Here is a 12,391-nt window from a genome sequence, read left to right as displayed (position 1 = left end):
ATTTGGCCCCTCGAGCCTGTTCCGCCGCCCACCTATCAGTTCGATCAGCGCTACTCTGTATCTCCACTGCCAGTTATCCTCCTTTCTTGCCTCTTGTTTAATACCCCCGTCTATCACAAACCCAGCAATCCTGGACTTTTTCAATTGACCCCTGATATTTTTGGCGGGGAGGGTTAAAGATTTCCACCATCGTGCTGGTTAGGGTGCATTGGCCGCGCTACATTCTCCCTCAGTGTACCTGAGTGTGACGACCAGGGGATTTTCACAGTAACTTCATTGCGGTGTTAATGTAAGCCCACTTGTGACTTTAATAAACAAACTTAAAAAAGCTTTTAAAACTTAAAAGAAGCAACAGTGACAAGAGGGGAAGACTCGACGCAGCGAGTGGTTATGGTCTGGAATGCACTGCGCGAGGGTTTGACGGAGGCAGGTTCCATCGAGGTGTTTGAGAGGAAATTAGATCTGAAGAGGAAGAGTGTGCAGGGTTACGGGAAGACAGCCAGTGAGTGGCACTGGGTAACTAGCTCATACGGACAGCCTGTGCAGGCATGCTGGGCCGAATGGCCTCTCCCTGTGCTGTAACCATTCTGCAATTCTGTGAAATTTGATCACCGAATCTGAGCTTGCGGGAATGGTTTAACCGTGTCTACTGTATCAAAACCGTGATTAAATCTCCCCTCTGGGTCGCGAGCTTCAAGTTTTTAGGTGTCCAGATCACCAACAACCTGTCCTGGTCCCCCCCCCATGCCGACACTATAGTTAAGCAAGTCCACCAACGCCTCTACTTTCTCAGAAGACGAAGGAAATTTGGCATGTCAGCTACGACTCTCACCAACTTTTACAGATGCGCCATAGAAAGCATTCTTTCTGGTTGTATCACAGCTTGGTCTGGGCTCCTGCTCTGCCCAAGACCGCAAGGAACTACAAAAGGTTGTGAATGTAGCCCCAATCTATCACACAAACCAGCCTCCCATCCATTGACTCTGTCTACACTTCCTGCTGCCTCGGGAAAGCAGCCAGAATAATTAAGGACCCCACACACCCCGGACATTCTCTCTTCCACCTTCTTCCGTCGGGAAAAAGATACAAAAGTCTGAGGTCCCGTACCAACCGCCTCAAGAACAGCTTCTTCCCTGCTGCTGTCAGACTTTTGAATGGACCTACCTCACATCAAGTTGATCTTTCTCTACACCCTCGCTGTGACTGTAACACTACATCCTGCACACCCTCCTTTTCTTCTCTATGAACGGTATGCTTTGTGTGCATAGCACACAAGAAACAATATTTTCCACTGGATGCTAATACATGTGACAATAATAAATCAAATCAAATCAATCTCCTCCACTCAAAAGGGATAAGGGCAGCAACCCCGATCGCTGAGCTCCCTCCCTCTGCCTGCAATCCCTGTGCAGAGTGGCAGTGGGTCCCCCCCCCCACCCTCACTGATTGCCCACCCAATAGGCCCTGCCCCCAGTAGGCCCCACCCTTCTGCCTGCCCCCAATAGGCCCCACCCCTCTGTCCCCACCCTCAACGCTGCCTGATGCCTGGTGGGCAGTACCAAGGTGCTCTTGGGCAGTGCCAGTTAGCCCCTTGGGCTGTGCCAGGGTGCCAGGCTGGCACTGCCCAAGGGGCACCTCCCCTTATCCCAGCTTCCTCGGGGGAAGCCTCAACAGTCTCTGTTCCCTCTAGTTCCCTCGGTTCCCTCGGGGCTAGTTGTAAACCCTGCCGGAGTGAACCACTCCCAGCTCGGGGTGAGGGGGAATGTTAGTGGGCTTGGAGACTTCAGTCCTGGGCCCACTAATGATATTGGAATTGTAATCTCCTCATGGTAATTTGCTCCACGCTGATTTCTGGTGCGGAGTTGATTGGCCTGGAAATCCTAGCCACGCAGTCATGCAGAGGCCCAGGGGCCCAGTGGAAGCCTCCAAAATGGCCGCCGCTGATGTGTCCCCGCTCGCTGGAGAATCGCTCCAGCTTTCCCAGTCTCTCCCGACTGGAATCCTTCACCTTTCCTATCATTCTCGTATATCACCCCCTCTTCGGGGCCTCACTTTCCTGATGTGGGCAACACCTTACCAGCAAATTATCAAATACTCCTGATATCCGTACCCAAACAAATCTCTGAACCATAACAATTTCTTTGACTTGATTTATTATTGTCGCATGGAATCATAGAATCCCTACAGTGCAGAAGGAGGCCATTCGGCCCATCGAGTCTGCACCAACCTGACCCTATTCCTGTAACGTCACCTATTTACTAGTAATCCCCCTAACACTAGGATGGCCAATCAACCTGACCCGCACATCTTTGGACATGTATTAGTGTACAGAGAAAAATATTGTTTCTTGTGCGCTATACAGACAAAGCATACTGTTCACAGAGAAGGAAACGAGAGATTACAGAATGTAGTGTTACAGGCAGAGCTAGGATGTAGAGAAAGATCAACTCAGTGCGAGTTAGGCCCATTCAAAAGTCTGACAGCAGCAGGGAAGAAGCGCTTCTTCAGTTGGCACGTGACCTCAAACTTTTGTATCTTTTCCCCAACGGAAGAATGTGGGGTGCGTGGGGTCCTTAATTATGCCGGCTGCTTTTCTGAGGCAGCGGGAAGTGTAGGCAGAGTCAATGGATGGGAGGCTGGTTTGAGTGATGGATTGGGCTACATTGATGATCCTTGTTAGTTCCTTGCGGTCTTGGGCAGAGCAGGAGCCCATACCAAGCTGTGATACAACCAGAAAGAATGCTTTCTATGGTGCATCTGTAAAAGTTGGTGAGAGTTGTAGCGGACATGCCAAATTTCCTTAGTCTCCTGAGAAAGTAGGGGTGTTCTCTTTTCACCTTTGATGATAGTCATAACATTCCCAGGTTTCTGGGTGATTAAATTGATTTATCGATTGGTTAAGACCATTCTAAACAATTTGTATTCTCTTTGAAGGTGCCTTTGCAATGGACGAGCTTTGCTTTGAGTTGCTGACTGCTCTATTTTTCTCTCCATTAGCTGATCAATGGCGTGGTGCTGCTGATTTTGTTGTCTGCTCTCAGTGACCCTGAACGCTACCATCTGCCCCACACTGAACTAGGCAATGACTTTGACTTCACCGATGATGCCAGTAAGTACAGATATATTTCCTGGCACACCTGCCACGGGCATGTCATGGTGGGGAATCGGGGAAAGGAAGGAATCTCACCCAGAAACTGCAGAGACGGAGCACAGGCTCGAATCAATCAAATCGTTGAACTTGTAAAAAAGTTTAAACACGCACATCGAGGGCAAGTTGAGGTGTTGGGATCAAGCCGGGATAGACAGTGGGGTGAAAGGTCGATCAGGGAGGAAGGAGATGGGATGGATGTGCCAAATGGGAGAGGGGTAGAGAGATTGGAGAGGGGAAAGGGACTGGAGGTTGGGAAGCCAATAGGCGGAGTGGGTGAGGAGTATGGTGGAAAGGAAGGATATTCCTGTGGCGTGACACAGCGGCCAAGAGATGTGAGGGAGGTAAAGGAAGGTTTTTTACAAGGGGACTGGGGTAACATTTATTGTGCATCCCTTGTTGCTCTCGAGAAGGTGATGGTGAGCTCCCTTCTAGCACCGCCGCAGTCCCTGAGCTGTAGGTACACCCACAGTGCTGTTAGGCAGGGAGTACCCCAGCAACAGTGAAGAAACAGTGGGACATGGGCGTCACTAGCTGGCCAGCATTTATTGCCCATCCCTAGTTACCCGAGGGCAGTTGAAAATCAACCATATTGCTGTGGTTCTGGAGTCACCTGTAGGCCAGACCGGGTAAGGACGGCAGATTTCCTTCCCTAAAGGACATTAGTGAACCAGACGGGTTTTTCTGACAATTGATGATTTATGTTAACAATTGACAACGTTCTGTGACATGTTCGCTGCCGGGCCTCTGTCCACCGCGTAGAAAATACTGGCACCTGGGGGTTGGATCAGGTTCTTCACTGGCCATTAACCAAGGCCATGCTTACCTGGCTGGTGTGTAACCATTACCAGGCTGGGGATGGAATTCTCTAACACAAACCTCTCTCAAGGCTGGGTAGGACAAAAGTTTCAATCAAACATTTTGAAACTTAGATCCATAGGGAGGAATTTTACGGGAAATATTTTATGTGAAAGTGGAAGGGTTTCAGATCCATTTTTTGGACAAATCCAAATTCACAATCGATGGGTGGGGTGAACCGGTAAAATCACCCCCACACCAGTACTGTACACCAGTGTTATATAGCGACTATCAGTAGTATATCCCAATGTTAAATCGTGGTAGGACAAACTTGAATATGGATTACAGGGTCAACAGCAGGCTTCTGAGGAATGTGGAAGAACAGAGAGATCTTGGGGTTCATATCCACAGATCTCTAAAGGTTGCCACTCAAGTGGATAGAGCCGTGAAGAAGGCTTATAGTGTGTTAGCGTTTATTAACAGGGGGTTTGAGTTTAAGAGCCATGGGGTTATGCTGCAACTATACCGGACCTTAGTGAGACCACATTTGGAATATTGTGTGCAGTTCTGGTCACCTCACTATAAGAAGGATGTGGAAGCATTGGAGAGAGTGCAGAGGAGATTTACCAGGATGCTGCCTGGTTTGGAGGATAGGTCTTATGAGGAAAGGTCGAGGAAGCTGGGGCTTTTCTCTTTAGAGCGGAGGAGGATGAGAGATGATTTAATAGAAGTTGATAAGATGATGAGGGGGATAGACAGAGTGGATGTTCAGAGACTATTTCCTTGGGTGGTTGTAGCTGTTACTCGGGGGCAAAACAATAAGGTTCATGGTGGGTGATATAGGAGGGATGTCAGAGGTAGATTCTTTACTCAGAGACTGGTTGGGGTGTGGAATGCACTGCCTGCTGTGATAGTGGAGTCGGACACTTTAGGAACTTTCAAGCGGTTATTGGATAGGCACATGGAGCACACCAGAATGATATGGAGTGGGATAGCTTGATCTTGTGTTCGGACATAGCTCGGCACAACATTGAGGGCTGAAGGGCCTGTACTGTGCTGTACTGTTCTATGTTTCTATAAACTATGGATATTAAGGTTATGGAACCAAAATGGGCTGATGGAGTTAAGGTCCAGATCATTCATGATTGAATGTCTAACTGGAGTTGTTTTCTCTGGAGCGGCAGAGGCTGAGGGGAGACCTGATCGAAGTCTATCAAATGATGAGGCAGAATCCTTTTCCCAGAGTTGGAATGCCCGACAATAGGGGGCTTGCACTTCAGGTGCACTAGGGGCGTGCAAGCCAGGGAGGCGATGGCCTAGTGGGATTATTGCTAAGTATTAATCCAGAAACTCAGCTAATGTACTGGGGACCTGGGTTCAAATCCCACCACGGCAAATGGTTGAATTTAGATTCAATAAAAAATATCTGGACTTAAGAACCTACTGCTGTCGATTGCCAAAAAAACGCATCTGGTTCACTAATGGCCTTTAGGGGAAGGGTGGAGCGGTAGCACAGTGGTTAGCACTGCTGCTTCACAGCTCCAGGGACCTGGGTTCGATTCCTGGCTCGGGGCGCTGTCTGTGCGGAGTTTGCACATTCTCCTCGTGTCTGCGTGGGTTTTCTCCAGGTACTCCGGTTTCCTCCCACAGTCCAAAGATGTGCGGGTTAGGTTGATTGGCCGTGTTAAAATTGCCCCTTGGTGTCCTGGGATGTGTAGCTTAGAGGGATTAGTGGGTAAAATGTACAGGGGGAAAGGCCTGGGTGGGATTGTGGTCGGTGCAGACTCGATGGGCCGAAGGGCCTCTTTCTGCACTGTAGGGTTCTATGATTCTATGAAATCTGCCGTCCTTACCCGGTCTGGCCTACATGTCACCCCAGAACCCCAGCAATGTGGTTGATTCACAACTACCCTCGGGCAACTAGAGATGGGCAATAAATGTTGGCCAGCCCGTGTCACCCATTGCCCATGAATGAGTGAGAAAGTGGGGGGGGCGAGTTTGAAGAGGATGTGAGGGGCAAGCTTTTTACACAAAGACTGGTAGGTGCCTGGAACGTGCTGCCGGGGGGTGGCAGTGGAGGCAGATACGATAGGATAAGCACATGGATGTGCAAGGAACAGAGGGATATGGAACAAGGGCAGGCAGGGGGGACCAGTTAATTTGGTGTTCATGTTCGGCACACCATGGGCCGAGGGCCTGCTCCTGAGCTGTACTGTTCCGTGTTGTATGTTCTACATTCTACAGGCTGGGGGCTGGGGCCTACACTTGTTCACATTCTGGTATAGATGGACCCCAGGATACAAACCAAACCAGCTTCCAAAATTAAGGAGAAGAATAGATTCAGCGGATCCATTGGATAAAATATCGAAAAGCTGAAGTAATTCAGGCAGAATATTTCTTGGTAAATGAGCTCAGTTTGTTAGCGTAAAAGAGACTGTGGGGTGTCCTATTGTGTAAACACAAAGGCTGTTAGGTCAAGTTTATTAACCACATCTGATTATTTGATCCTCCCCCATTCTAATACAGAAACTTACAATGACACATTGATTTCTTGTCCTCCACAATAATTTCCCACTGGAATCATCGATGCGCGAGATATCAACTGTGCAGCAAGATCTCAAATGACAGCCAGAACTCGGTCATAGAAATCATAGAATCCTACAGCGCAGAAAGAGGCCATTCAGCCCATCAGGTCTGCACCGAGCAGAATCCCACCCAGGTCCTATCCCCATATCCCCACATATTTATCCATTAACCCCTCTAACCTATGCATCTCGGGACACTAAGGGGCAATTTTAGTGTGGCCAATCAACCTAGCCCGCACATCTTTGGACTGTGGGAAGAAACCGGAGCACCCGGAGGAAACCCACGCAGACACGAGGAGAATGTGCGAACTCCACACAGCCAGTGACCCGACCCGGGAATCGAACCCAGGACCCTGGAGATGTGAAGCAGCAGTGCTAACCACTGTGCCACCCAGAATAGCCCCCTCTGTGTTCAAAGCCCCCTACCCATTCCTGTCTCTACCGTTTGCTAACCCGATAATTTCCTAATCTCTATTCCGCCAACCCCCACCCTCCCCCAATTTTCAATGATTTTTTTTTGTTCATTCATCTGTGGGGCATGGGTATCGCTGGCTGGGTCAGCATTTATTGCCCATCTCTAGTTGCCCTTGGAGGGCAATTAAGAGTCAACCACATTGCTGTGGCTCTGGAGTCACATGTAGGCCAGACCGGGTAAGGACGGCAGATTTCCTTCCCTAAAGGACATTAATGAACCAGGTGGGTTTTTCAGACAATGATCTCACAGAATTAGTAGATTTTTAATTCCAGATATTTTTTATTGAATTCAAATTCCACCATCTGCTGTAGCGGGATTCGAACCTGGAACCCTAGAACATTAGCTGAGGTTCTGGATTAATGAGTTAGTGATAATACCACTAGGCCATCGGCTTCCCTGATGCACAATTGAAGGCCGTGCTTACAGCTGCCTGGGCACTAAGCTCTATCATTCCCTCCCCAAATCTCTCAACCTCTCTCTCTCCTCCTTTATGATGCTCCTGAAAACTAACCTCTTTCCAGTCCCAACATGCCACATATGGCTTCAAGTCAAATTCTCATAGAATCCCTATAGTGCAGAAGTAGACCATTCGGCCCATCGAGTCTGCACTGACCACAATCCCATCCAGGCCCTATTCCCGTAATCCCACACACATTTAACCTGCTAATCCCCCTTACTCTAATTTTAGTGTAGCGCAATTTAGCATGGCCAACCCACCTAACCCACACATCTTTGAACTGGGGGAGGAAACTGGAGCACGCAGAGGAAACCCACGCAGACACGGGGAGAACATGCAGACTCCACACAGATGATGGAATTGAACCTGGGTCCCTGGTGCTGTGAGGCAGGAGTGCTAACCACAGTGCCATTGTGTCGCCTGTGTTTGAAATTCTGTTGGAAAATCGCTCCTGGGGGGATTTGGGGATGTTTGATTCGGCTGAAGACCAAATATAATGTAAGCTGCATTGTTTGTGACCTTCCAAGTTCCCGTGTATCCTGGAGAAGTCCCAGCAGAATGAAAAATCTCTAATGTAACAGGAAAGTGACAGAAAACAAGAAATCACACACCAGTCAGCCTAGTGTCTGTCACTGGGAAAATGCTCAAATCCATTATCAAGGAGGTAATAGCAGGACATTCAAAAAATCATAATTCAATTTGTCAGAGGCAACATGGTAGCTATGACAAAGGGTCATCCAGACCTGAAACATTGGCTCTATTCTCTCTCCACAATTGAGATTTCCCAGCATTTTCAGTTTTTGTTTCAGATTCCTGCATCCGCAGTAATTTGCGTTTATAATGGGATTGTGAAAGGGAAATTGTCTTTGACCATTTTATTCGAGTTCATTGGGGAAATAACAAACAATATAGATGAGGGGAACCTGTAGGTGTGGTGTACTTGGATTTCCAAAAGGCATTTGATGAGGCTTCACCTTAAAATTTACTTCACAAAATAAGAGCTAACGTAAGAGGTAACGTAATTAGCACAGATAAAGGGTTAGTTAGCTAGCAAGAGGCAGAGAGTGGGGATCAATGGGTCATTTTCAAGTTGGCAAACTGTAACAGATGGAGAACCACAGGGATCAATCAGTGCTGTGCTCTCAGTTACTTTAAAGTTTATTTGTTAGTATCACAGGTAGGCTGACATTAACACTGCAATGAAGTTACTGTGAAAATCCCCTAGTCGCCACACTCCGGCACTTGTTTGGGTACACTGACAGAGAATTTAGCACGGCCAGTGTGCCTAACCAGCACATCTTTTGGACTGTGGGAGGAAACCACAGCACCCGGAAGAAACCCACGCAGGCATGGAGAGAATGTGCAGACTCCTCACAGACAGTGACCCGAGCTGGGAATCGAACCCGGGTCCCTGTGAGGCAGCAGTCTAACCGCTGCATCACCATTCCACAATGTACATCAATGATTTGAATTAAGAGATGGATTGTATGGTATCTAAATTTGCTGATGGGACAAAGTTAGGTAGGAAATTAAGTTGTCAAGAGGACATAAAGAGCAGGATTTTCTGGCCACATTCGCCTGGGAAGAACCCACCCGAGGTCGACAGAGCTTTGTGAGGTTTGTCCCCTACCTGCTATGATTCCCGTGGCGAGAAGGATGGGAATGTTTCACCCAAGAAGTTTACTTGGAATTGAAATGGGTGAAGTGAGTGGGTAAAAATTTGGCAGAAGCAGTATAATGTGTGTCGATATGACCCTGGCCAGTTTGGAAGGCAGCGGAACATCGAATGGAGAGAGGTTACAGAATTCAGTGACGCAGAGGGATCTGGGTGTCCTGGTGCATGTATCACATAATACTGGTGTGTGGGTACTGCAAGTATTAAGGAGGTAAGGACAATGTTAGTGTTTGTTGTAAGGGGAATTAAATGTAGAAGTAGGAAGCTATTCTGCTGCTATACAGAGCAGCGGTGAGACCACATGTGAAGTACTGTGTACAATTTTGGTCTCCTTACCTCAGAAAGGATATAATTGCACGAGAAACAGATCACTCAACTGATTCTTGAAGGATTATCTTAGGGCAGCACTGTAGCACAGTGGTTAGCACTGCTGCCTTATGGTGCCAGGGACCTGGGTTCGATTCCCGGATTGGGTCACTGTCTGTGCAGAGTTCGCACGTTCTCCCCGTGTCTGCGTGGGTTTCCTCTGGGTGCTCCGGTTTCCTCCCACAGTCTGAAAGACGTGCTGGTTAGGTGCATTGTCCATGCTAAATTCTCCCTCAGTGTACCCGACCAGGCAACGGACTGTAGCAACTAGGGGATTTTCACAATAACTTCATTGCAGTGTTAATGTAAGCCGACTTGTGACTAATAAATAAACTTTAAACATTTACTTGTGAGGAAAGTTTGAGCTGTTGAGTCTCACAGCGCCGGGGACCCAGGTTCAATACCAGCCTCGGGTCACTGCCTGTGTGGACTCTACACGTTCTCTCTGTGACTGTGTGGGTTTCTCCCGGGTGCTCCGGTTTCCTCCCACAGTCCAAGAGACGTGCTGGCTAGGTGCATTGGCCATGCTAAATTGCCCCTTAGAGTCCCAGGATATATAGGTTAGGGGGGATTAGTGGGCTAAATGCAGGGATAGGGCCTGGATGGAATGCTCTGTTGAAGAGATGGTGTGGACTCGATGGGCTGAATGGCCTCCTGCAGGGATTTTATGATATCCATTGAGGTTCAGGAGAATGAGAAGTGATCTCACTGACACCTAGAAGATCCTGACGATGGACACTGAGGGGGTGTTTCTCCCTGAGTCTAGAACTAGGGGAGCCACAGTTTCGAAATGAGAAAGTTTCCCATTTAAGATGGATGAGGAGATTATCTTTTCGGAGAATGATTCAGTCCATGGTCAGTCAGAGAGCACTGGGGGGGTGGCTCAGTGAGTATATTCAATACTGAGGGAGACAGATTTTTGATCGACAAGGGACTGGAGGATTAACTGTTGTGTTCATGAATCACCAAGCTGGATCAGTGCTGGGACCTTGGCTGTTTGTAATATATATCAATGATTTGGAGGAAAATGTGACTGGATTGATTAGTAAGTTTGCAAACAACACAAAGGTTGGTGGATTTGCGGATAGCGATGAGGACCATCAGAGGATACAGCAGGATAGAGATCAGTTGGAGACTTGGGCAGAGAGATGGCCGATGGAGTTTAATCCTGACAAATGTGAGGTAATACATTTTGGAAGGTCTATTACAGATAGGAAATATATAGTAAATGGCAGAACCCTTAAGAGTATTGATAGGCAGAGGGATCTGGGTGTACAGGTATACAGGTCACTGAAAGTGGCAATGTAGGTGGAGAAGGCAGTCAAGAAGGCATACAGTCGGGGCATTGAGTTTAAAAATTGGCAAGTCATGTTGCAGTTTTATAGAACCTTAGTTAGGCCGCACTTGGAATATAGTGTTCAATTCTGGTCGCCACACTACCAGAAGGATGTGGAGGCTTTGGAGAGGGTACAGAAAAGATTTACCCAGGATGTTACCTGGTACGGAGGGCATTAGCTATGAGGAGAAGTTGGAGAAACTTGGTTTGTTCTCACTGGAGCGACAGAGGTTGAGGGGAGACCTGATTGAGGTCTACAAGATTATGAGAAGCATGGATAGAGTGGATAGTCAGAAGCTATTTCCCAGAGTGGGAGAGTTAATTACTAGAGGGCACATGTTTAAGGTGTGAGGGGTAAGGTTTAAAGGAGATGAACGAGGCAGATTGTTTACACAGAGGGTGGTGGGTGCCTGGAACCCGTTGCCGGGGGAGGTAGTGGAAGCGGATATGATAGTGACTTTTAAGGGGCATCTTGACAAGTACATGAATAGGATGGGAATGGAGGGGTACGGTCCCCAGAAGGGTAGGGGGTTTTAGTTGAGTTGGGTAGCATGGTCGGTGCAGGTTTGGAGGGGCGAAGGGCCTTTTCCTGCTCTGTAATTTTCTTTGATCTTCGTTCTTTGCTTTGTGATTGTCCGCAAGGCAAGCTATTCCCACCGCTCCCTCTCAGCGCTCCCTCGAAACTTTTAGCTGGGTGTCTGGGAGTCCAAAGGTGTGTGTTTAAACCAAGTATTGACAGATTTCTGATTAACAATAGTGTAAGGGGCTATGGGAAAGTTTGTTTGTATTCATCCACGGGATAGGGGCATCGCTGGCTGGCCAGCATTTATTGTCCATCCCTAGTTACCCCTTGAGAAGGTGGTGGTGAGCTGCCTTCTTGAATCGCTGCAGTCCATGTGCTGTGGGTTGACCCACAATGCCATTAGGGAGGGAATCCCAGGATTTTGACCCAGTGACTGTGAAGGAACGGCAATAGATTTCCAAGTCAGGACGGTGAGTGGCTTGGAAGGGAACTTGCAGGTGGTGGTGTTCCCCATGTATCTGCTGCCCTTGTCCTTCTAGATGGAAGTGGTTGTGGATTTGGAAGGTGCTGTCTAATGATCTTTGGTGAATTGCTGCAGTGCATCTTGTAGACGGTACACACTGCTGCTACTGAGTGTCGGTGGTGGAGGGAGTGGATGTTTGCGGATGTGGTGCCAATCATAGAATCCTACAGTGCAGAAAGAGGCCATTCGGCCCATCGAGCTTACGCTGAAAACAATCCCCCCCCCCCCATATCCTATCCACCTAACTGCCTGTATTTACCCTGTCAATTCCCCTGACACTAACTAAGAGGCAATTTTAGCACGGCCAGTCCACCTAACCCGCACATCTTTGGACTGTGGGAGGAAACCGGGGCACCCGGAGGAGACCCACACAGACACGGGGAGAATGTACAAACTCCACACAGTCAGTGACCCAAGGCTGGAATTGAACCCGGGTCCCTGGCGCTGTGAGGCAGCAGCGTTAACCACTGTGCCACCGTGCTGGGGTAATTTGCCCTGGAAGGTG

At 48.3% G+C, this 12,391-nt stretch overlaps 1 protein-coding gene across 1 annotated transcript in view; it reads left to right on the top strand.

The window, feature by feature from the left end:
* The window catches only part of laptm4b (lysosomal protein transmembrane 4 beta), a 58,635-nt gene that overhangs the window by 8,014 nt on the left and 38,230 nt on the right, over positions 1-12,391 (top strand). The window contains exon 2 of the mRNA XM_080194731.1: positions 2,998-3,109. Coding sequence (XP_080050857.1) covers positions 2,998-3,109 — 112 coding nt within the window. The remainder of the gene's footprint in view (positions 1-2,997; positions 3,110-12,391) is intronic.

Source organism: Carcharhinus amblyrhynchos, chromosome 8 (assembly GCF_965287045.1).
Source record: "Carcharhinus amblyrhynchos chromosome 8, sCarAmb.v2.hapA, whole genome shotgun sequence".
Classification (NCBI taxonomy): domain Eukaryota; kingdom Metazoa; phylum Chordata; class Chondrichthyes; order Carcharhiniformes; family Carcharhinidae; genus Carcharhinus; species Carcharhinus amblyrhynchos.
Note: the sequence above shows the minus strand (reverse complement) of the source record. Positions and strands in the feature narration are given on the sequence as shown.